The sequence below is a fragment of the Halichoerus grypus genome, chromosome 4 (assembly GCF_964656455.1).
Source record: "Halichoerus grypus chromosome 4, mHalGry1.hap1.1, whole genome shotgun sequence".
Classification (NCBI taxonomy): Eukaryota; Metazoa; Chordata; class Mammalia; order Carnivora; family Phocidae; genus Halichoerus; species Halichoerus grypus.
In genome coordinates this window covers 109,807,443-109,829,417 of record NC_135715.1, presented here as the reverse complement: position 1 = coordinate 109,829,417, position 21,975 = coordinate 109,807,443, and the positions used below count along the sequence as shown (strand labels likewise).

The 21,975-nt window shown below is 36.7% G+C and overlaps 1 protein-coding gene and 1 long non-coding RNA gene across 11 annotated transcripts in view; one reads left to right on the top strand and one right to left on the bottom strand.

Annotated features, from left to right (window-relative positions):
• QTMAN (queuosine-tRNA mannosyltransferase) overlaps positions 1-21,975 on the top strand; it is a 386,232-nt gene that overhangs the window by 347,981 nt on the left and 16,276 nt on the right. For all 10 annotated transcript variants that reach the window (XM_078070752.1, XM_078070750.1, XM_078070751.1 and 7 more), the window contains one exon: positions 12,315-12,424. In XM_078070752.1, coding sequence (XP_077926878.1) covers positions 12,315-12,424 — 110 coding nt within the window. The remainder of the gene's footprint in view (positions 1-12,314; positions 12,425-21,975) is intronic.
• LOC118534792 (uncharacterized) lies at positions 1,039-20,709 on the bottom strand. The gene is made up of 3 exons (XR_004916888.2): positions 20,644-20,709; positions 16,959-17,072; positions 1,039-1,366 (listed from the first exon to the last, which is right to left on the bottom strand). It is a non-coding gene; the product is annotated as an uncharacterized LOC118534792 (long non-coding RNA).

Here is a 21,975-nt window from a genome sequence, read left to right as displayed (position 1 = left end):
AACTGATTATAAAGTGTAGCAAACTTTTTCGCCCACTTACGGTGGCTATTAAACTCATTGGATAGGCGCAGGGGTGGTTCAGTCTGTTGAGCTTCTGACTCTGGGTTTCGGCTCAGGTCATGATCTCAGGGTCATGGGATCGAGCCCCATGTCAGGCTCCAAGCTCAGCAGGGAGTCTGCTCCAGATTCTCTCTCCTCCCTCTGCCTCTCTCCTGGCTCGCTCGCTCTCGCTCACTCCCTCTCTCTAAAATAAATAAATAAATCTTTTTTTAAAAACTCACTAGAATATTCTTAAATTTCCAGTTCTATAAATGAATAATAAAACAATGATGATTATAATCATTATAACAACAGTAATAATAACAGCCATTCTTTATTGTGTATTTTCTGTTTGCTAGGCTTTATAAATTGTTTCATACACGTCATCTCACTTAATCCCCTCAATAGCCCTTTCAAGTGAGCATTATTAGCCAGACTGTTAGAGATGAAGAACTTAAATCTCGGAGTGGTTTGGTTCCTTGCCCTGGATTACAACTACTAAATATCAGAACTAGGATTTTAGCCCTCTTTCCATTAGGCTATATTGTCCATATAAACTTTTTTACTTTATTTATTCTGATAAAACTCATCTTTAGAACAATAGTCATAAATGAATTGGTTATTACTAGCTTTCAAGAAGCATCTTCTTTTCTTCTTTTGGGTTTAGCTATACTTATAAAGCAAACTAGTCAAAATGATCTTTCACCAAATACACTATATACCATACTTGACTATTTTTATTATCTATTCTTTACCAGAAATAATTTGTTCTGATATCCACTAACCATAAGTATATTTAATTAAGACTTTGGTTCATGAGACTTCCCAGTCTGGAGCGTCTTTTCTTGAGCAATATAGTTAATTTATAGCATGTAATATTATTATAATATTCAGAATCTTTTATTCTTTTCCATATGAATAATTAGTATACCTTTGGTACCTAATGTGAGCAGTTCTTAATAACTTCTAAATAAGCAACAAAAGACTAGAGTAACGAGGTTTGGAGCTGAACTTTTTTCTTTTATGGTATTGTAAAAGGGACCAGGTAGAATAATACAGGTTAATTCCATTTATAAGAATGTAGCAAAAAGGAGGAGATACATAATTAATCCTGTTTATAAAATGAAAAAACGCAACATATGTAGCAACAAGAACACATCATTTTGAGCAGGTCTTTCTAGAACAGATATTCCATATTGTGTTCCTCCTTTCCCACAGTCATTGCCATGACAATCTGGTGTGCTTAGCAGTCACTGCTGAGTAAGGGAGACTGTCTCTTCTAGGGGATCTCTGTGTCAGCCAAAAAACACAGCAGTCTTCTTTGGGTCTAGAAGCAAGACATAGTATGTGAAATGGACGGAATTTTTGCATTTTTCTCCCCATTGGAGGGATTTCTTATGAATTACTCTGTCTGTTTCTATTTTAACATTTTTTAAATCAGAATGAGGTTTTGGAGTGGATTTTTCTCTTCAAGTTAAGATTCTTTGCCATATGATTGAAGACCTTGTCATTTCTAGATGTGACAAAATGTCCACAACTGAGTATGAAAACCTGTTATTAAGAATTGAAATCCATTTTGATGAAAGACATCTAATAATGCAGACCATGTTTAATTCTCCATTAAAAAAAAAAAAAAACATGATCCTTCATGTCATTTCATAGGCCTATCCTACCGTAGTTTTAAAAATATAACTGTCTCTATTCAGCCATGACAGAACCATCACTCATTCATTTCAAAGTCATATTTTGAGTGCCCGCCAACTTCTGAATAAGAGAGTTTCTCTAATGTTGTGGGACTTCCAGACTAATTATAAGGGGACAGCATAAAAATAATTATGAAATAATGTAAAAGAACACATTCATGAAATGATCAGTAGCATATGAATGACTGTTAGTACCGGAGTGATTCAGAGTGAGATGGCATCTTTCAGGGATGACTACCAGTAACAATAAGTTTAAAGTCAATGAGAGAGACAACGGACAAGGAGTGGCAGAGAGGTGGGGAGAGCTGTGTTCCAAATTCAAGAATCGTAGGCACAAGAGCTGTGGATTGTAAAGAGCAGAGAGAAAGGGAGAGGGTGAAAATGAATATGAATACCAGTGCTTATCTGGGGAGATAGCGGAGGTAAATGATTGATGGAAATATCTGAATGTTGGATAGGGTGGCTTAATTAAAATTTAAAGGCTTTTAGTTACTGTAGAGAGGAGATATCTAAGGAAAATCATGTTGAAGAAGATAATTGAACAATGTTTTGGAAGCTGAACTAGCAGAGGAGGAGTTTGAAGCTCAGTAGTGGTATAAAGGTATGAGGTGATAATATTGTACTCTAAAAAAGGAAATTATCAAGAAAATCTTAAATTATTTGTATAGGACAAAATGGCAAAGTTGGTAATAAGTTGATTGGCAGAACAAGTTTGGAAGCTGCTTCCTTCTGTTCAAAACTGTGTTGGGCTTGAGATCCTGGAATATTGGGAGAATAAGGACATGCCAGTATGAGAAAGGAGCTTGGTCATTAATGCTGTGTTTGACAGTGCAGCAGTTTAGTTTTTAAGTATTATACATGAGCTGTCAATGGAAGGGCCAAGGGAAGATTCTGAATATGCACCTGATTATAGAAATAGTAAAATCATCATTTACAGTAAATGGGAATAAGAAGATTAGATTCACAAGAAGTGATCTAGATTTAGAGTTGATTCAGAGTAATAACTTTTTTTTTTAAGATTTTTTTTTAATTTATTTGACAGAGAGAGAGCAGGAGAGAGTGAGAGAAGCAGACTCTCCACTGAGCAGGGAGCCCGACCTGGGGCTCGATCCCAAGACTCCCGGATCATGACCTGAGCCGAAGGCAGACGCTTAACTGACTGAGCCACCCAGGAGCCCAATAACTTTTTAAACTGTATGCCAGGCCTTGTTCTAGACATGGGGAATACTGGGTAAACAAAGGCATAAGTTCTGCCCTTATGGAACTTAAAACATAGCAGAAGGTAAAGCAGGTGAAACTTTGAAGGTAGGATAGTTCCAAAAGTAGAGTGAACATTGTAGGAAGGGAGGAAAAACAAGAAAGAATTAAGGATTCTATGAAAGAAATTTGAATGTTATAAAAAGCACTAGGTGTCACTTTTAGTATTATTTGAAACATCAAAAAATGGGAAACAACTTAAATGTCCATTAGGAGGAGAATTTACTTAAAATTTTGAAATATTAGGTAACCATTTTAAAATGAAATATCTATATGTGTTGATGGAAATAGATGTCTATTATGTATTTAGTGAAAATGGAAAGTGCAGAATGACTGATATTAACCTCATATTTATAAAATGAGGAAGATGTATATAAAAATACACTCACACAAATATATATGTTTGCATATGCCTAGAAAGAGGTCGACCCCTGCACACCGAACAACTGTTAGTAGTGGTTACCTCTGAGGAGTACTATCAGGAGCGGTAAGGAATAGGGGCTTTCTGACTTTATATATTTCTGAATTATTTGTATTTTACTACAATGGGCATGCTTTTTTTTATAGTTGAAATGTGTATTAAAATAATTGTAGGGGTCCCTGGGTGGCTCAGTCAGGGAGCTCTCTCTGTCAAATAAATAAATAAAATCTTAAAAAAAAATTGTAAATTCACATGCAGTTGTAAGAAATAATACAGAATCCCCTCCTGGAACTCTGATGCTACAAATGTTGGATCTTCTCTTTTCCCATAAGTCCCTGAGGTTCAGTTCTTTGTTATGTTTTTGTTTTTGTTTTTGTTTTTTAATTTTTGGGTCTATTTTCTCACTGATGTTCACATCGGGTAAATTCTGTTTATGTCAAGATCACTGATTCTATTCCACGCTATACTTTTTCTACTATTGAGCCCCTCCAGTGAGGTGTTTTTTTTTTTTTTTTATTTCCTTTATTATACTTTTCAGTACTATTATTAACAGTTCCTGGATGTTGAGATTGAGCACTTGAAAATCTGACTGTAAGCTTCCTGACAGGGTAAAATAGGAAACAAGAATCATGCATCTTCCTACATGAGAGGTAGAAACACAATTCTCAGGGATGTCAGAGAGTTTCCTAGACTGAACCCTGCAAGAACTTTCTAACTATAGAAGGGGGACTGCTGGAGGAGTGCTCAGGATAACTAGCAACAGTTTTGAATGTATTTCTACATATCTCTTAGAAATGTTATAATTCAAAAGAAAATATAAATGATTAGTTGGTTTCAAATTCCAGCCCCAGTCACCACATTTGACAAGGAGCAACTTTATTACAGAGGGAAATAGACTTAGTAATGAATTGGGGAAAGAGTTTAGTTCCATAGAACCTCCCAAGTCTGAGAGGAAGTAATTATGTACATTATGATGATTTAAAAGTATGTGTAATAGTGGATGCCACTTAAGTAACATCCAAGAATGGGGAAGACCTCATTCATCTTAATTAAGGTTCTTCGTGGCCTGCCAGTTCTTTGAGGCATGGCTATCTGCAGGCTGGCTGGCCAGAGTTGCAGAGGAGAGCTTATTGACGAATTAGATGGCTGAATGAAATTATTGTATACAATATCCAGGGAGAGAGGAAATCATTGTTGAAGAGAAACAACCTGGGGGCTCTAAGCTTTTAGCAATGGGGAGATTTAAAAGGTAATCATGTTGTGGTACCTAATGGGAAAAAAAATGATTTCTTTTCACTGGGTGGCCATCTGGATGGAATGAGTGGGAGGATTTAATTGGGGAGAAGGTCATTGGGTTGTAGTCTAAGTACACTATTTGGAAAACAAGCGAGGATCATTTCTAAGAAGGCAGAGTATGGTCAGTGGTGTCAAACTTGAAAGAAAACATAAGCAGCATGAGAATGAATGGGGCAGGGGTGGGAATTGGTATAGTTAGAGAACACCTTCATCCAAGAGAATGTGGGAATAGGAGCAAAGTTGTAAGGAAAACACAGGAAGGAGAAAAGACAGACATAGCTCGTGTTCTAAGTTGAGATGATCTGTGAAAAGTCACCTAGAAATAACCCATTATTGGAACTCTTATCATCAATAAATGTTATCAGGTAAAAGGGGTAACTTAAAAATGCCAAAGACACAAGTAAAGAAATTGTGGAATAGGGAATAGGTCACAGGCTTCTGGAAGGAAACAGAATATAAGGACACAGTTCTCTCAAAAAGAAACAAGGTAGAAGATCTGGAGCTCTACTAGACTTTGAATTTTGAAAGGCAGATATCTCTCCCTCTGTTATTAAAAGGAAAGATGAGGGGCGCCTGGGTGGCTCAGATGGTTTAGTGTCTGCCTTCGGCTCAGGTCATGATCCCAGGGTCCTGGGATCGAGCGCCGCTTCGGGCTCCCTGCTCAGCGGGGAGCCTGCTTCTCCCTCTCCCTCTGCCTCTCTCCCTGCTCATGCTCTCTCTCTCTCTGTATCTCTGTGTCTCAAATGAATAAATAAAATCTTTAAAAAAAATTAAAAAATAAAAAAAATAAAAGGAAAGATGAAACTAAGAATGTGCAGATGGCATGAAACCCTGATAGGCATAAATGAGAATTTTATTTTTCTTAACTTAATTTCCGTGCAATGGCCCATTTCAATATGGTGACAGAAATCTCATGTAGTTCGAGATCCTGTCTTCCATTTTCCTGGTCCCCATTCCTCACAGGCCACTGCGGAGGAATCCCTTGCTTCTGTCTGTCTGCCGGCTGCTCTGTGCTTCTTCCGTGAGGTGCTCGGAAACCACGGTCCCACCGTTATGCCTACCACAGCTCAGGAATCTCTCACGCGTGTCCCCGGTACTGTCTGTCTAGATACACTTGCTCAGACGTTCACTCTCCGGAGTTGTGCTTCTCCCTCAAGGTTCTGACCCAGCAAGTGTGGTGCATGGCTTCTGGGACCCTCAAAGTTCTGTTCCCCTCAACTTGTCCTCCACCAGTCCTTCATGTTTCTTGTCCGGAGGTGAAACGGCAGCACAGGGTGGAAGGGTGTGTGCTACACTCGTGCAGTGTTTTGCTTAAATACTTGTACCTGTCAGAAGTCCTTACCATTTCTACCTGGATTGTTGCTCCTGTAATCAACCAAGAAGATTGCCCCCCCTTTTTTTGGAGGGGTTTGGAGGCCCCCATGCCTGGCCCAAGCCTTTCCCGAAGCAATGGACATGAAATATCTTAGCATCTTGAGTGTACTGGGGAGGAGAGGAGATGGAATAAATTAACATTTCTAAAATGTGAAAATACTACCAATACCAACGATGAAGAGAATGAGAGTTTATTGTAGATCTCCAGGGTGCCAGGCATTTCTTCATTCCTAACAACTAACTTTTTTTAATGTGGGTATCATTGTTATACCACTTTAAGGATGAAGCAACGGAGGCTGTATGTGGTTATGTAATGTAGCCATCGTCATACTGCTGGTCAGTGGCAGAGCCACTTTTCTCTGAACTGCACCTTTCACTCTTCCTCTAAAAGTAGAGTTGAAGGGCAGAATACAGTATGAACAGTCATCAGAGAAAGCCACAGCGGAGAGTCTTGGTCTTGGTCCACCATAAGTAAATAGTAGTGGGGAGGTCTGGTAGAGTGAGAGAAAGAGGGGCGCTAGTAGTATCCGAGAGGGACAGAAACGGAAAGAAGTCGAGAAGTCGGTGGCTAAAACTATTGGTTGAATTCTATTCGAAGCAGCATTTAGGAAGCAGAAGCCGCACACGTGGAGGGAAACCAGAACCAAATTATCGCTTTGTCAGGCCTGTAAGGGAGAGGGAAGCGTTTATGGCCCTAGAAAGGAGAGTAGAAAAGTAAACGATCGTAACAACTAACACAGGGTGGTAAATGGAAGCTTTATGTTTTTGAACAAGGAACACATCGCTGATTTGGGAAGCAAAGCAGTACTCCATGATGAGGAAGTGAAGATGGAGATTAGCAGCGTTATCATAAAGGGAAAGAAGTTTGAAACCATGGTGTTAGATCCTAATTTTATATTACTTGCACATATTCTTATTGCCATCTCTTGTCCAATGGGTTTTAACCTCAAGTCAGAAGAATCTAAGGAATGTCCAGGGCTTGCTGGTCTGGAAACAAAACCATGGACTGAAGGTGCCAACTCTTTTTCTTCTCATTATATGTAGGAAGAAAGAAAGAAAAAAACAAAGATTGTGTAGAAAAATGATGACTTCCAAATGATGAGACATGATTTCAAATGCAGACTCAACCTCTTCTGTGTGATGTTAAACGGAAGAATAATTGTATTTGTTTGGCTACTTGGTTGAGATGCTTAACTCAGATTATGATCCGGTGCCTGGCTTGGAATTGTGAACATACAGCAGGAGCTCTACAAATGTAATTCATTTTTTTCCATTCCTTCATTTATTCAACAAATATTTTTTTGAGCAGGTAATTTTATGCCACAGATAATGTATTAGTCAGCATAGGTCACGTTATGCTGCAGTAATGAACACCCCTCCCCCACGTCAGTTGCTTAACACAACAAAAGTTTATTTACCTCACTAACTCAAAGTCGGCTACATGGTTAGGTGGCTTAGCCTCCACGTAGCAGTCCAGACCGCCTCCCTCTTTTAACCTAACAGTTGTAACACAAGATCTCCACGAGGATTACTGCACCCAAGAAAGTGCTATTCAGAACTACTCTTAGATGCTTCTCTCTGGAAGTGACACAAATCAGTGAGCTTGCAACCCACCGACCAGAACGAGTTCTGTGGCCTCCCCTACCGGGAGGAGTTGACCCTGGAGTCTTCGGTGTGGGCAGAAAAGAACCAGATACTGAGGAACAGAAGTAAAATCTTCCACTACTTGGCAAGGCACTGGGTACTTATAATGAACAAACCAGGCATCCTTTATCTTTCCCTGACGGAACTCTCAGTCCACAGTGACATGCTGCTGGGAAACAATAGCATGGGTAAAGAGCCAGGTTTCTGCCCAGGCAATGCAAGGAACGAGATCAAAGAGATTGCATTCTGTAAGGATAAAGTTATGTGGGAAAATAGGAAAGGGTAACAGTTTAGTGTAAGTGACAAGTATGGAGAACTTAGAAATCCTCAATAAATATTTACTGAACGAATGTTAAATGAGGAATAAGAAGAAATTTAGCTCTACAAAACTAAACGGGAAAGGCAACAGAGAGAGAACAGATATAGGAAGAAAAAACACATGGAAACAGTTTATGCTTTTCAAATGTTCTGAATAATATTTGGGAATAAAAGCTGTTCTTGCTATATCTGCTGCTTCCAGTAAGCCTGAAATATTTCCGTGCTGGTCGCTTCTGCCATATTTGGGCTGCTGAGGAGCTCGTTCCCAGCCAGACTGTTTCATTCTTACCTATTCAAGGGTGAGGGCATTGTGGGAAGCCTGGACTTTGACTCATCTTCAAGGATGTTTTTTGATCAATCAAGTTTGCTTGATGGGCAGCTATCAAATGTAGAGGGGTCACAAGAAAGTAGGAATTATGCTACTATACATACTGAAAATGGTACAACATTAGCCAAAAATCCTATGAATACAATTTTGTGGCAGAATGTTGGGGGGGGGGGGTAGTTCCTTAAAAGCATTAAAAATGATTTATATTTAAAAATCTTTATTAAACAATAGACAACATGGGCAGGGGGAGAAACCTAACACAACCCCTGTTAACATTTTGATATAGTTGATCCTAGAATTTTTTCTAGGTACACACACCCATTTGTCTTATAAAAGCAGTTCATGTGATAAATACTAGTCTGTCATTTCCCTTTTACTTAACAGTATTTCTCAGGTATTTTTTCATGTCAAGAGGTATACTTCAATAGCATTTTTTTTTAAGATTTTATTTTTAAGTAATCTCTACACCTAATGTGGAGCTCGAACTCACACCCCCAAGATCATGAAATCACACGTTCTACCGACTAAGCCAACCAGGTGCCCCCCTACAGCATTATTTTTAATGCAATGTGGTATTTAATGCTTTGTGCTAAAATTATAAATATGAGAGCTTCACATTAGATTTCTTAGGAAGAAATCTAAGACAGATTCATATACTCTGCTAAATGGGTTCATTAATATCATGGATGCTGGGATAGATTCCATGGATGACCCATTGGATATTTGGGATGAGTTCCTCACTCATCAAAATATATTGAGCTCTGCCATTGACTGACATTCACGCCTTGATATATGGCTCTGGCTAAATATCTGTGCACAGCATCTAATGATCATCTGAATGCTAGGAAATTTCTCATTTTTCTAAAGAGAAAACTGAGAAAAAATTTAGCAAAATTCACTATGTAACTTTGAGGGACATAAATGAAATAAAGTGTCTACTTACAATATATGATCTACTAATTTAGACATAAGTAGTACTTTAAAGCGCATATCACGTAAAATCATTTTAGAAGTATTGCTCTTTTCCCACCCTTACATTTCATGAAGCAGTTGTAGCCCAACTCCCCCTTCCGTGCATTCTTGACATCAGTATGGAGGGTGCCATCTTTTCAGGAAGCTGGCGTGTTTCCAACACCTGTCATCTGGAACCCCATCTAAGCTGCTTGGGGTGCAAGACTTGGGAAACTGTCATCACTGGAAATCTTTTCCTTAGCTAGAAAAACCCACTTACTACTCACAATCTCCAATAACCACTTATTCTATTACTTTTTTTAGTGATCTTTAAAATACTTGCTTTCAGCAACGTCCAGCACTTTGAACTGTTAGGTCATGTCTCTCAAAATAATTACTAAGACAATATTAAATTCCTTTGCTTCTGTTTTTACCAGTCCTAGAGTGAATGACTGCTGCCACCATCCAAAACTGTTAACCACTACACGTTGTTTCAGGTTAATGCAACTTCCCTAAACAGTGCTTTCTTCAAAATAAAGTAATTGAGAGAGTGCCCAGTATTATGAGAGACGTTAGAAGGCCTTTAGTATAAAATGCCTCTTTTCCTGAGGGATAATTTTGGGGAAGAAAAATCTCACTTTACATTCGTCCATATATTATAGTTTAAATAAGAGAGGGATTCATACAAATCTCTTTTGTATTCTTATGCAAAGTGACTGTTGAATATGAAAGCTTTTGTCCACCTATAAAAATATCTATAGAAATGGGTGAACTGCTTTATTTTTCATTTAAGTAAATTGAATAAAAACATGAAACAAATAATACGTTATATGTTAAAAAAAAAAAAAAAGAAGAAGATAGCAGGAAGGGAAAAACGAAGGGGGGGAATCGAAGGGGGAGACAAACCATGAGAGACTATGGACTCTGAGAAACAAACTGAGGGTTCTGGGGGGGATGGGTTAGCCTGGTGATGGGTATTAAAGAGGGCACGTTCTGCATGGAGCACTGGGTTTTATATGCAAACAATGAATCATGGAACACTACATCAAAAACTAACGATGTAATGTATGGTGGTTAACATAACATAATAAAAAAAATTTTTTAAATCGAAAGGATACAGTAGGATTGTAATGCATTTATCTTGAATGGAAACACTGAAAGTGCAGGTTCATAAAGCCTGCTGCCTTGAAAACACTCATTGGAATCTTTTCAGAACTACAGCTTCTACCCGCTTAAGCCTCCTCCCAACCCCAAACCGCATCTATTTTAAGCTTAATACAAAACAAACAAACAAACAAAACAGCAGGAAATATTTAGAATAAATATTCTCTTGAGGATCTATAGCCAAAATTTTTGGAACTCAATATGAAAAATTTAGAGAATAGAGTGGCTAGATTTCCCTGTAGTTTTACTCTCTCTTTAAGATATATTATGTTATATTGTTTCCACTAAGTACTTCCCAGAGAATCAGACTAAAAGAACATATTACAGATTAGGTGGCAGCTATTTGATTGATATGGTTGAAGATGGCATATGGTGTATTCTTTACTTTCAGACTGTTTTGAGTCTTTCTTCTTGCCCACAGCATATACAGTATATATGAGAACTATCCAAAAACTTCCCAATGGTACGTGCATATAATATGCATCATTTTAAAAAGTGATCAAAATTTCACCATTGCGTTCTTTATTATTTGGAGTAAACCAAATCAAGAGATACAGAGCTTAAAATAAGTTGTTACAGATTCTATAAGATCTTATAATTCCATAAGATTATAAATGCTGTTTTAAAATGTTAATCAGAAGATGCATTTGTTTTAATTCTTGATACTGAAAATATTGACTGAATTGTGAATTAACACATTTAGGGCTGCAGATGTCATTTTTCATGAGATTTCCTGAATGATGTAATTTTCATATTTCATATAGCAGTTTGATCAATTTACAGATTTATTTTACATAATTAGTTGGTAAATGAGAAATTCAATTGCTGATATATAACTATTTCTCTGTAATATAAAAAATAAGTTAAAATTCTGAATTATAAATAAAAAACAAATATTTTGAAGACATCTGGTCCACATCTGTCTGAAATAAGATAATTTAAAACAGTGCAATTAAATGCAAAAAATACTGAAATATTCACACCTTACAATGTAAAAAATAACTCACTTCATTTTAATGTGATTTCTTGAACTGATGAATTTTTTTTTATTTTAGTGTCCTTTAACCTTTCATTCTGTCATAAAGAAGACTGACAAGCTAAACAAACAAAAATAATCCATGTTTTTCAAAGCCTCTACTAAATGAAAGAATTATCTTTATTACTATTCTTTTATGAGTTGACTAACCTCCACTCCTGAGTTAATACTCAGCGGACTTAGACTCAAGCCTACCCCCTTTTGATGTATTTATAATTCTCCATTCAATTATTTAAAATGAGAGATTAGTGAGAGAGTCTGTAATCTTGCTCCCTAAATTGTGCGTTCCTTATGGGCACAAAGGGGCTCAGTAAATGTGAGAGGAAGGTATTCAGACCCATGAAAATGAAAAACATCTTTGGTACATTCTCATGATCTCTTTGGTAGAGAATCGTCCTTTGAAGACTGGTCTTTTCTTTTGTTAAAAACCTGTGTTAAGTGGAAAATTAACCATTTTAGGAGAAAGGAAAATACACTAGACTTTCTATAGTCTAACCAAAAAAATGTGAAAAACAAGATAGATTTCTCCTTTAATAAAAGGCTGCAGAGCCTTAAGATTTCAATAGAACTGGGTTTTGATCCATGAGAGAGAAGTTACATTCATGAAATCACTCAATGCTGATGCTACAATTTAAGGTTATAGGGGGAAATCTCCGCTTGGATGCCCGAGGCTCCCTTAACTAGCAACAGACCACAAAAGGAATTGATACTGCGAAAAGGGAAAACATCGTTTCTAACATACCTTAAGGTTTCACAAGTAATATTTTGTGTGTTTATTTCCAGGGAGCATGATAAAGATCCAGAGAGTTTTTTTAAAGTGTTAATGCACCTTAAGGATTTAAGACTCAATTTCCATGTGTCTGTCCTTGGAGAAACCTTCACAGATGTCCCAGGTATCTCTTTTGAATTTTCTAATGTGTAATTTTATAGATGACATAAGCTCTACAACTTAAGTATTAATTTCCATGTTTCCCTTTGTTAGAATAATCAAGATGAGCCCTGTTAACCAAAAGATTATACGATGGCATTAAAGTGTGATTCAATTAAAAAAAAATACTTAAGTAAGCATTCTTTGATTTAAGTTGAGAACGTGAAGTCATCTCTTTTATCAAATATAGTTTATACAATGTAACTTGATGTAAATAAAATATATTGCTTTAGGCATCTTAACACTTAAGGAAAGTGGGAATTTGTAATTGGATATACAACCTCTCACCCCTGGGGTCACTGGTTTGAATCCTACTCGCATTGATAATGGCTGAAATACATTACCATCTGTTAGGTGGACTGTGTAAAGCATTTTGGCATCAGACTTGTAATGTGGAGTAGCCCACAGTCTACATCTAGTTGTCATTGGCCCATGCCTTTTTTATTGAGTTGTGGAAACACAAAAATCTGAAGCTGATGGCAGCAGGTCTTCTCATTCTTAATGCCACACGGAGCCTCGTCAGAGCCATTTCCTTTGCCCTCATCCTCAGTGGGCATGTTTGGGTTATATCAGTTATAATATTATATTAGTACAATAGTGATTTGACATTTGTATACATTGCAGAAACAGTTACTACTATAAATCTAGTGACCATCTGTCACCTTCCAAAGTTCATACAATATCATTGACTGTATCCCCATGTTGTACATTACATCCCCATGACTTACTTACTTTGTAAATGCAGGTTTGTACCTCTTAATCCCCTTCATCCATATCAACCCCAACCCGCCTCCCCTCTGGCAACCACCAAACTGTTCTCTGTATCTATGAGTCTGGGGTGTTATGTTTTGTTTGTTTTGTTTTGTTAGATTCCACATGTTAAGTGGAATCATACAATATGTGTCTTTCTCTGTCTGACTTATTTCGCTTAGCGTAATGCCTTCAAAGTCTACCATGTTGTTGCAAATGTCAAGATTTCATTTTTTATGGCTGAGTAGTATTCCTGTGTGTGTGTGTGTCTCTCTGTGTGTGTGTGTGTGTGTGTATGCCAAGTCTTCTTTATCTTCTTTATCATCTGTCATTGGACATTTAGGTTATTTTCATATCTTGGTTATTGTACATAATGCTACAGTGAACATAGGGGCACGTATATCTTTTTAAATTAGTATTTTTGTTTTCTTTGGATAAATACCCAGAAATGGAATTGCTGGATAATATATTGGTCCTATTTTTAAATTTTTGAGGAACTTCCATACTGTTTTCCATAGTAGCTGCACCAACTTACTTTCCCACCAACAGTACATGAGTATTTCCTTTGCTGCACATCCTCACCAACATTTGTTATTTCTTGTCTTTCTGATAATAGCCATCTTGACAGGGGTAAGGTGATATTTCATTGTGCTTTTGATTTGCATTACCCTGGTGCTTAGTGATGTTGAGCATCTTTTTCATGTGCCTATTAGTCATCTGTATGTCTTCTTTGGAAAAATATCCATTCAGATCCCCTGCCATTTTTTAATTAGATTTCATGGGTTGGTTGGTTTGTTTGTTTTTTGGCATTAAGCTGTACATGTTCTTTATATATCTTCAGTATTAACCCCTTATTGGATATATGACTTACAGATATCTTCTCACATTCTCTGGTTGCCTTTCCATTTTGTTGATGGTCTCCTTAGCTGTTCAGAAGAAGCTTTTTAGTTTGATGTAGTCCCACTTGCTTATTTTTGCTTTTGTTTCCCTTGCCTCTTGAGTCAGAGCCAAAAAAAAAATTGGTAAGGCTGACATGAAGGAGCTTACTGCCCATGTTTTCATCTAGGAGTTTTATAACTTCAAGTCTCCCATTTGAGTCTTTAATGCATATTGAGTTAATTATTATGTATGGTGTTATAAGATAGTGCTCCGGTTTTATTCTTGTGCAGGTAGCTGTCCAGTTTTCCCAACACCATTTGTTGAAGAGTCTATTCTTTCTCCATTGTACATTCTTGCCTCCTTTGTTGTAAATTAATTGACAATATGTGTGTGGGTTTATTTCTGGACTTTGTATTCTGTTATATTGATCTATGTGTCTGTTTTAATGCTGATACTACACTCTTGATTACTATAGCTTTGTAATATAGTTTGAAATCGGGGAGTATGGTACCTCTAGCTTTGTTCTTCTTTCTCAAGATTATTTTGGGTATCGTGTTCTTTTGTGTTTCCATACACATTTTAGAATTACCTGCTCTAGTTCTGTGAAAAATGTCATTGGAATTTTGATAGGAATTGAATTGAATCTGTAGATTGCTTTGGGTAGTATGGACATTTTACCAATGTTAATTCTTCCAATCCATGAGCATATAATATCTTTACATTTATTTGTGTCTTCTTCAGTTTCTTCACGAATGTTTTATAGTTTTCAGTTTATAGGTCTTTCACCCTCTTGGTTAAATTTATTCCTAGGTATTTCATTCTTTTTGGTGTGATTATAAATGGAATTGTTCTCTTGAATTTTATTTCCAATAGTTTGTTATTAGTGTATAAAAATGAAACAGATTTGTATACATCAATTTTGTATCCTGCATATTTACTGAATTCATTTATTAGTTCTAACAGTTTCTGGTGGAGTCTTTAGAGTTTTCTACATATAGTATCATGTCATTTGCAAATAGGGACAATTTTACTTCTTCCTGTCCAATTTGTATGACTTTTATTTCTTTTTCTTGCCTAATTGCTATGGCTAGGACTTCTAGTACTATGTTGAATAAAAATGGCTAGAGTGGGCATCCTTGTCTTGATTCTGATCTTAGGCAAATTCTTAAAAAAAAAAAAAAATCTTATTTTTAAGCAATTTTCACACCCAACGTGGGTCTCAAACTCACAACCCTGAGATCAAGAGTCACATGTTCTATTGACTGAGCCAGCCAGGCGCCCTTGATGCTGATCTTAAAGGAAAAGCTTTCCACTTTTTAGATTTTCACTGTTGAGTATGATGTTAGATGTGGGTTTTTCATATATGGCTTCTATTATGTTGAGGTACATTTCCTCTATACCCACTTTGTTAAGAGTTTTCATAAATGAGTAATAAATTTTGTCAGATGCTTTTTCTACATTTATGAAGGTGATCATATGATTTTTATTTTTCATTCTGTTAATGTGGTGTATTACATTGAGTGGTATTCAGATGTTGAACTTACCTTGCCTCTCTGGAGTAAATCCCACTTGATCATGGTGTATGATTCTTTGAATGTCTTGTTAATTCAGTTTGCTAATATTTTGTTGAGGATTTTTGCATCTATGTTCATCAGGAATATTGGCCTATAATTTGTGTGTGTGTGTGTGTGTGTGTGTGTGTGTGTGTGTGTGGTGTCCTTCTCTGCTTTTGGTATCAGAGTAATGCTAATCTCACGGAATGAGTTTGGAAGCTTTGGTAGGAAGTGTGGTAGGCTAGAACCAAAGTATGGAGGTTCTTGATAACCAAAGTAGATTAGGTAAAAGTAAGAAATAAGGAACCTAGATCGTGAACAGGAAAGAAATGTGATGAAACTTGTATTTTAGGAAGCTTTATCTTTCAGTGGTATGTAGGCAGATTCACAGTAAGACACTACAGTGGTAATCCAAGTGTGATTCTTGAAGTAGTGGCTGAGAGATTAGTGAGAGGGATGTATGACAGAGATATTCTCAAGGAAAGCACAGAAAGGAATTTGCAAGATGGATAGCTGTAGAAAGAAGGAAGAAAAATTCTACTCATTTGCAAAGCTGGTGAGTTTTGTTTGTGGCAGCATTGAGGTATTTGTGGATGAACTGAGAAGTGTGACTGGAGGAAGTCCCTAAGCAGAATGCTTCTCAGCCAGTTTTACTATTGGGTAGTTTTAAGCCACCACTACAGAAAAGACAAGGATTTTACACAGGGCCATGTTCTTGGGATAACAGTCTCCCTTCCCACTCATTAACACTGAGCTATTTAGAGCAGTATGAAGGGTTAAAAGTAGGGTGTGGAGCCTCAGGGGCCCAGGTACTGAGTGCTCAGTCATTATAGGTCTAATCTTATTACTCAACTTTGGCTTGACTGCAGCGTATACTTACTGAGCACTGTAGGAGGGGAATTCCACAGTGAACAAGACTCAGCCTCCACCTTCAGGGAGCTCTGCCTTGGGCAGATACTTACATACAATTAACAGGTACCCAAGATGCTGTGAAATAATTAGGGAATGCTGTGGAAGCCCACAGGAAGGGGTATCATGTTATCTAGATATTTCCAGTCTCAACTGGGGCTCTTTGTGCCTTAGCCTCTCGTCCATCTCTGTCATTCCAAATGTGAGTCAGCTTTCTTCATGGCTACAGCAATTCACCTTGTACATAAGAGGATTCCAAGTTGTTGTATGGACAAATGAGCCTGGTAGCTTTCCAGGTGGTGTTCCTAGAAGGCCACCTTGCCAATCTTGACTCTAAAGTTTTCCTAACAGGCCATTTTATGTATTTTCAGCCATTCTTATCATTGTTTTGGTTTAACAAACACTTACATAGTACTCACTGTATTCCAGGCATTGTTCTAAGCAATGTACAAATATTAATTCCAATTTCTCATAACAGTCTTGTTCAGTATTACTGTCTCCATTTTTCTCAGGTGGTGAAAACTGAGGCAAAGAGAAATTAAGTAAGGTCACATAGCTAGGTAGTACTTTTTACTGCTATGCTAATAGCTTTCTGTGTTCTTGTTTTCCGAACCGTTTCTCTAAGTTTAAACATTATTTTTTTTCCCCAACTCACCATCCAACTTCACAAAAGGGTTACCTAGCAAGCATACATTTCTTCGCCTGTTGTCTCTTCTGGATGCTGCATTAGCATATCTAAAACCCATACCATAAGCCAATTTATATACTCTGTAATATCAGCCAGAGTACTTACTCTCAATGCTATTAACACTTGTAAAGAAGTAGTTTTCTTATAAATAATTGCAGTAATTATTATTATGCTATTAATTGCTACTGTTTATTGACAATTTACTTCTTACATGGTTCTTTGTCACATTATTTACTGTAATGCTCATGATAAGCCCAATGGAGTAGGTATTATTATCCCACTTGATAGGTAGAAAGACAGACTGAAGGCTTAAGTCATTTTGATTGCACTGCCTGTAAGTTAAACTTTTCTCTTTCACATACAAGCCTTGATGTATTGGAAAACCAAGAAAGCCTTAATATATGACTGCAGGACCACTCATTAGTCTTTTTTTTTTCTTTTTTAATCAAGATATGACTTATATATAACATTGTGTAAGTTTAAGGTGTCCAACATGTTAATTTGACACATTTATGTATTGTAATACGATTACCACTGTAGCTTTAGCTAACACCTCTCTCGTGTCACATAATTATCATTTCTTTTTTGTGATGAGCACATTTAAAATCTAGTCTCTTAGCAATTTTGAAGTATATAATATAATATTGTTGGCTATAATCACTGTGTTATGCATTAGACTTCCAGAATTTATCCTCTTTTAGTTGCAAGTTTGTGCATTAATTTCTTTGTCTCCAACTTCCTTCTCCTTCCCTCTCCACAGATCTCTTAGGGAAATCTAGCACATCTGTGTGATGATGTTAATGCCAGTGAGTTTTACTGCCCTTTTGATGAAACAATCTCCATTAAATTTCTTTTGAAAATGTTAAAACTGTAATAGAACAACTTTGTAGAGTCTCCATACTATTGATTATTTTCACGTATGTTTATTATCTTCAAATTATATTGTCATAAGGTTTTTGTAATCCTTTTTCTGGGAAGTGTGGTAGATTATGATTCTAGTTTATAGATACATTGTTTCTAGCTCTTTTGTGTCATCCTTTCATTTTGCAAAAGAGTAGACAGATCTAGCACAAGGACTATTCCAGGTTCTCAGAACTGGGCACCGTGGGCGAGACAGGCAGGAGATAGTGGCAAGGTTAGAAGTCCAACCAGGGAGTCCGTCTCCTCACTCCTACATGCTTCTATACATATGCAATGAGTGTTTTTTAAATATCTTCTTTGTGCCAAGCGCTATGCTAGACAATTAGGATGAAATGGTGAATAAAGCAGACATGTTCTGGGATGTCTGCAACTTGTCATCCCGTATCAGAGCTTGATTTATCACTTACTAGAACATTCCTTAGAAACATCAGAACTGTCCTTTCTTGAGCACCTAGCATGTGCCAGGTAGTGTTCTAAGCACTTTGTGCATTGCTTCACTTACTCCAGAGTTTAGTTCCAACATTATTTTAATTACTTTTAATTCAGAAAATTGAAAGATCATTCTGCTACACCAAGCGCCTGTCAGACTCCATGCAACAAATGGACCAAAAAACCCAGAAGCTCCTCAATGCAAATATTTTAGTTTTGACCAGTTCTCATGACAGGGTCACATTGTTAGCCCTTGATGGTTTAAAAAAAAAAAAAAAAAGACAAATACTTAAGATATCAAGTCAGTGGAATGTGTTTGTATGCTTAATAATTTCCCACAAATAATAATTCTAAACAATTTTTTTTTTTTTTTTTTTTGTGAACAGCCAAAGCCTTATAGCAGGGCTCTTCTTTCCCAACTGCAGACGTGGTGCAAGAAGGAGTTTTAGCTTTAGGTATTGGGGAACCATGAAGGTTTCAAGGAAAGTAAAACCTTAGCTACAGTTTTGGCAGATAGAAACCCTTCTGGTTCACCTTTAATTTGAGGTTAAGAACAGTATGTGGAAAACTTCTGGTTAGCATCTGGCATGACAATGGCTATTACTGTGATCTTGGCATATTCCTGCTCCTTAGTTCTGGAGTCAGTGTTGGATGATTATATAACATTTCCCTCCCCTCCCATCTCTCTTTTCACTCCCAGCTACGTCTCATTTTCAGAAAAGCAGCTACACTAAGGGGTTGGGGGAGGGATGTAATAGAAAGTTTCTAGGAACACAAATCGCTTATATCACATTAATTTAAAGGTATAAAATTTCGCTACAGGGGGAGCGCAGCAGAAGGAAAGCTTATAAATATATGGATCAATGTTGAATTAAAAGATTATTACATATGAAATGAAAGAAATGTGCCAGTAAAACTGAATAAAAGCATTCTCTCTAGACCATACCGTTCCTCAAGCCTTTCCTTCTTTTATTTTTTGTAATGTTATTACTACCTACCTCTTCCCCTAACATAGAAGTATTTACTGAGTTCCTATCGTGGTCAGGCATCATATTGTGGATACCAAGAGTAGAAGATGTGGTTCCTGCCCTCTAGAATCTTATTGTCTGGGAAGCAAAAATGTTTTTATAATTGTTTCATTATACCATGCCCTCGTTTATATTGGAATATTTTCAAATTATTTTTAATATATTACTTGATAACCATTACGGCAATGTAGTAGACATTCAAACAAGAATTAGCATCCCAAATTTATAGCTGAGGAAAATGATTGATGTTGGCCCCATTTAAGGGGCATGGATCTGGGGTAGATTCTCAATGGACAGAGCCACCCTCACATGTTTCTTATAAATAAGCATATAGCTACTTTCCCAAGAATATGATTGGGGGAATCAGTTTCCCAAGAACATGATTTAAAACAGAAGTTTTCTTTCTCTTAGTCCTCTGCCGAAGAAAACAACAAAAAATAATGGGAAAGTAAGGCAGATTCTATAAATGTAGACATATATGCTTCTGACAGGAAATAATAAATGCTGTAATAAAAATGACAATATCTCTTAAGATAACTTAAGAATTTAACAAGATGCCAATAAAGATGCCAAAATATTACTTTATATCTTCACAGCATACTTCTAAAATTCATATAAAATTAATAAATAAATGCGCAGAATATCAAAGGATTCTCTAGCAAAGGAATAACGAAGGGAAACATGTCCTACCACATTCAGAACATGTATTGAGTGATAACTTTTAAAAGAGTACTTTACAGATTCAAAAGTAGAACAATGGACAAAATAGAGAATTCAGAAATAAACTCCATTTGTATATAAATTTAATATCCAACAAACTTAAGATAACAAAAACTAATATACTTATTCCAGCTCTAAAATATAATATTATTAGTGAAAGCAAGAAAATAAGTAAAATAAATAGCTACAGTGCACCAAAAAAAAATTTCACGAAAGAAATCAAGTACAGATTTTAAATATACATTATAGATAAAGGTTTACAGAAGCATCAACATGTTGTAAGCACAGCAACTTACTGAACTCTTACTTTGTGCCCAGTGCAAGTCTGGGGCTCGTACTCGGATATTCCATTTGATAGTGCAAGAGTCGTCTCAGTAGGTACAATTACTGTCCCCTATGTATGAGCAAAGACACGAAGGCATTAAGTTAAATAACTTACCCAGAGTCACACAGCTAATAACAATAGAGATAATGATATCCAAAGAAATCAACACTAAACCAAATTTGGGGGAAAAATCTAATTTTACCTGTCACAAAGTAAGTGTAAATACAGGGAATATGATAGAGCAGTTACATGGACCCAAGAATAAAAGTAAAGGCATATCCTAATGAAGACTAGCCAGTTTATGGAGAAACATCTGCATGTATAGTGATGGCAACGTAAAATATTTTTCCTATATAAGTTATTATACCCTTTGTTTGACTGGGTGATTTCACATCGAAGAATGTATCCCATGGGAGTCCATCCTATGCCTTGCTCCCAAACATCTCTCAAGAAATTGTTCTCAAAAGTTGTAACTATGAAAACATGACTGAAGAAAAATGCTCTTTCATTTTCCTAAACAGGAATCCTCAAAGTTTATGAGAAATGTGCACTCGGGGAAGACTTTAAGGAAATAGATAAATTAATTAAATAACGAAAGGGAAAAGTCAGGACATTAATGAACCAATAGGAAACTAGAAACAGACCCTAATTTTAAAAGCCTGTACATGTATATATGACAGAAGGTTGATAGATAGGAGGTCTTAGAATATGGCTTGTGCATCTTGCTTTGGTATTTTGTCCTTTTGAATTCCTGTAGTTGTATATGGTCACGATTTGGAGTGTAGTGTGGTCAAAATAATATGTGCCCCAATAAAAACAGTCCCTTGACTGTGGTAGAAGGCCTGCCTGTTTTTACAAATTCATGTTTCCTGCAATGTCTTATCAGCCCAGGAGTCTCTTGACAGATTGCAACAGAATAGGGAGTGAATATCTGGATCCAACTAGTGAACTTTTCCAGCTATATCTCTCCTGGCCTAAATTGTTACATTTGTAAAATGGAAACCATCAGAGATATATGGTACAATGGAATGAATTCTATCCTGGAATTTAAAAGGCTCAGGGTCTGCTTACAGCTCTAACACTGATCAGCCATGCCACCTCTCTTAGCCTTTGCTTACTTATCCATAAAATAAAGTCACCCAAAAGAGGTTAGAACTAGAAGGGACCTTGGAGACTAGGGTATGTCAACTTTTAAAATGAAGTGCATCTCCCACCCCCAAGGGAATTTCACATAGTGACACCTTCTGGAAAAAATCTCATGTAGTGACACTTTCTTATTGTGAAAACAACAAGTATAATAATTCTGCTTTTTCA